Genomic DNA, 3,788 nt, shown 5'->3' with positions numbered 1-3,788 from the left:
TGACACTTATTCATTAAAAATAAAAATCAATTCATTTTAAAATGTTCAAATACCGCTCAATCCGATCATTTAACACACGAATTTAAACTGCCAAAGAATTGTGAGAAAGGAAATTTATATAGTGCCTACTAATATAAGGCCATACTCAATAAAATTTGGTTCCACTTTTATTTATGTAGAGCGAAGATCTCTCTCTTACCTAACAGTTAAAAATATGACTCTAGTAGCATCGTAATCACAAAACGTCGCAGTTATTATTAGCATTGTTATTCAATCGTCCTAATGTTGATTTGCGCGAGCGAACAAGAAGAAAATTTCAGCTGAAGAAGCTTACATAACCAATTTGAAATTTTAGACACTTGTTTCCCCGAAATGATAACTGATGCAGAAATGCCATCACATATTAAAACGAAGATACAATTGCCTTAATACATCAACCAACGTTCTCAAAGAAGCAAATCTTCCTCAAGTACAACCTAATAGTCGTCTTAAAATGTTTAAGGGATTGCAGAATCCCCTGCTCAGTTCTTGCCAGCAAGATCTTAACTCACTACTTTTTAGTACCGGGAAATAATGCACAAATACTCTAGTTGCAACATTTAGAGGCGCACAGAAAGACGCATCCTTGTCCAGCAGATCGCCTGATTTGCACGAGCAGATTTATCATTCTAGGACTAGTTGTGTTGGGTCCTTCAGATGATTCAAAGCACAGACATTGGGCAATTATCTACCAGATTGAGATTGATGTGAACTTGAATTCCCTCCAACTCCTATAGCATGTGTTTCTTGCCTGGACCGTTCAAGAAGCAAGAATAAGCAATTAGAGAAAGAAAGTGGACCTGTTTGGAAAGCCACCTGGTAACCAAATTTGAGAGTAATTGCATTGTTTGGCATGTTTGAAAAGTCACCTGATAATTGGATTTGGGTGTAATTGGGATGGGTAATTACTCTCTAATTCTTATGGGAGAGGGTGTGTATGAGAGAGAATTCAGTGTAATTATAATTACATTTTATGTAATAATAAGGTCACTTTTTAATTTCTTTCATCATTATTCTAATTTTAATTTCTTTTCTTATTTCTATTACTTCTTTTTAACTTTTTAAATATATTTTTTATGTTTCATTTCCTTTATCTCATCTCCCAACATTTTATTTCTCTAGTGATTCCATGTGATTGATCGTACTTTTTTCTTATTTCTTTATTTTTCATCTTTTAGCGCAACTGCATTATTACTCTAGTTTTTGAAACTACACCTAATATTAGAAAGAATGAGTCTTTAACAAACTTGGAATATAATGACTGAAAAGTAGAATTTTGTTGTTGAATGAGGTTATAGACTAATGTTTTTCTTTTCTTTTGAAATATATTTACTTGAGTTATATTGAACTCATTTTATATTATGTTGGAATTTGACATATGAGTAGTAAGTTAATTTTATTTTCATTTTTTTGGACTTTGAATTTAAGTTATATGCTCAAACTCATTTGATTTGTTTTAGTACTATTAACTTGTTTTTTCACATTTGCATGTTGTTCATTTTTCACTTGCAATTGATTGATTATTTTTTTAATAAAAAATTTGAATAATGCTATGGCATTATGTTTATAAATATTAATTGTTTTATCAAACATCTCATCTAATGATGTTCTTACAGAATGTGTTCTTTTATTTTTTATAACAAATTAAATTAAAATATGAATCAATATGTATCTTAAGAACCTAATTTAATATCATTTAATGGCACATATTTGTTCAATATTAACTTTAGTGTTTAGACAATCAATTTTATCTTAAAAGTAATTTAATTGAATAATTACACTTGTGCAACCAAACAGTATGCTTGTAATTACATTGTTATTACTTTATGACAAACAAACAGGTCGCCATGATTACTAGGTTGTGTAACCACACCAATTCTAATTACCATGTGGGCATGAACTTTTCTGGAACTATAAATAGGGAAGCCGAAGTGATCTATAAAAGCATTCAAGAGGCTCCAAGAAGATAGATTATGTTAAACCTGTTGTTACTAGGGTCTATAACCATAGGAAGAGGTTAAAATCTATGTTGCTCCGGACTCTTCAAAAATGTCAAGGGGTGCGTGTCAGAGTCGCCAAAAGTAGTGTATTTTTGGAGAATCCAACACGGGTGCCACATCGAAAGTGAAGAGCCCGCACAACTTAGGTTAAAATAAGTCTTACTGTAACTTAATTTATTTATTTTATTATTATTATTATGATGATGTTTATGTATTTCTAGTAGTTACCTAGCAGTTAGTAGACGCGTGCTTAGGCAGGTATTTTGTGTTATATTGCACTAGGAAGAAGGGAAGACGAACAGTTACCTGTAGGATTTTCTCTGGCAGATTTAGTGGTTAAGATTCCCCTAAATACATTTGGTTGTTAGATGTATTGAAGTTATTTCTCTATTTGTAAAACTTATTCTATTTGTTGGAGACAGTAAAGAACAGTTGAAGTGTTGCTCTTATTTCTGTGTTGAGTTTGAAAGTTTATAGAATTAAGGTTAGGAAAGTTTCTGGGCTCCTAACAAAGTCAAAGAAAATATTTATTTGATAATTTGCTACAGAACATGCTCATGTACATTAACATTACCAAGAATTAGCTTTAACTATCTGTCTGTGCTGCCGAGTTTGAACCCTTTGTCTGCTCACCATCCATTAAGATCCTATAAGCATAGAATGCTGCCACCCCTCCACTACACACAGCAAAAACCAATAACAACAGTAATGTGAGCACCTGAGATACAACAATCTACAATGCAAGGGAACATTATGCATTATTTCAAAAAGTCATATAGCTACATCACTTTCTCATGGGATACAATAAAGATTACAGCTCAATCTCAAGCTAGAAAACATATGTATGTGTTGGCAACATGATCAGACGTGGTTTAGTAGTTAGGTTGTTGCATTTGTTTAGGAGTCATTAAGTTGTTTCCTAGTCTTTAGGCTATAGGAGTAGTGGAGTCAGTTTTTATATTCAGAATTATTAGGAGAGTAAATGTGTTCTTTTTTATTTATAATGTTTTCTATTTAAGGACTCTAGTAACTGAGTATTGAAGTAAATCGATATAGAGAAAATTTCCACACTTGCAAGTCTTTTCTTTTCATCTTTGCTGCAGTTTATTTTCTATCAGTATGGAAATATCTTAAGAGGAAGCTAAGGGAAGAATGCAAAAAGTTACACCAGGAAGATAGAGAGCGACAGCAGAACACAAGGTTTTTTCCTATTAAGAGGAAAATCAACCTTTTCACTTACAACGAGGAAAATCATTTTAAAAGAACAATACTCCTTTTGTCCCATTTTATGTGATCCCCACTTGTGGGATTACAGTAGGTATGTTGATGTTATTGTCCCAATTTATGTGATGCACTTTCCTTCTATCCAAAAAGAAGGATACATTTCTATATTTACGAACAATTTAACTTTAAACTTTTCATCTTACCCTTAATGAGATAATTTATAACTAACAAATATCTATGGCTTGTTTTGTAGCACAAGCTTCAAAAATCTTTCTTTCGTTCTAAAACTCCGTGTCCAGTCAAAGTTGCATTAGATAAATGGGGATGGAAGGAGTGACAAATAACATTTCAGATAGAACATGACAGCAAAAAATTTCTTGAGGGACTTGAAGAACTCTGGTGCACTTGTTTATCTTGTTCTAAGTAAACATGTTCGTCCTACTATCAGTAGCAAGTATATATCTCCCGATCTAGAGCTAGCTCGCATCAAGACAATTCCTCCCCCCCCCCCCCCCCCCCCCCCCC

The 3,788-nt window shown here is 32.9% G+C and overlaps 1 protein-coding gene across 2 annotated transcripts in view; it reads right to left on the bottom strand.

Annotated features, from left to right (window-relative positions):
• Nucleotides 1-236: 236 nt before the first annotated feature.
• Nucleotides 237-3,788, bottom strand: part of LOC125870769 (protein FATTY ACID EXPORT 3, chloroplastic) — a 7,605-nt gene continuing 4,053 nt past the window's right edge. The window contains exons 6-7 of one of the 2 annotated variants that reach the window (XM_049551278.1): nt 2,614-2,716; nt 237-790 (exon numbers count right to left, since the gene is read on the bottom strand). In XM_049551278.1, the coding sequence (XP_049407235.1) occupies nt 2,626-2,716 (91 nt within the window). In that variant the 3' untranslated portion in view covers nt 237-790; nt 2,614-2,625. The remainder of the gene's footprint in view (nt 791-2,613; nt 2,717-3,788) is intronic. The other variant, XM_049551279.1, reaches the window with a different exon arrangement.

This window comes from Solanum stenotomum, chromosome 7 (genome assembly GCF_019186545.1).
Source record: "Solanum stenotomum isolate F172 chromosome 7, ASM1918654v1, whole genome shotgun sequence".
Lineage (NCBI taxonomy): Eukaryota > Viridiplantae > Streptophyta > Magnoliopsida > Solanales > Solanaceae > Solanum > Solanum stenotomum.
The sequence above is the reverse complement of the archived record's forward strand: the minus strand, read 5'-3'. Positions and strand labels throughout refer to the sequence as shown.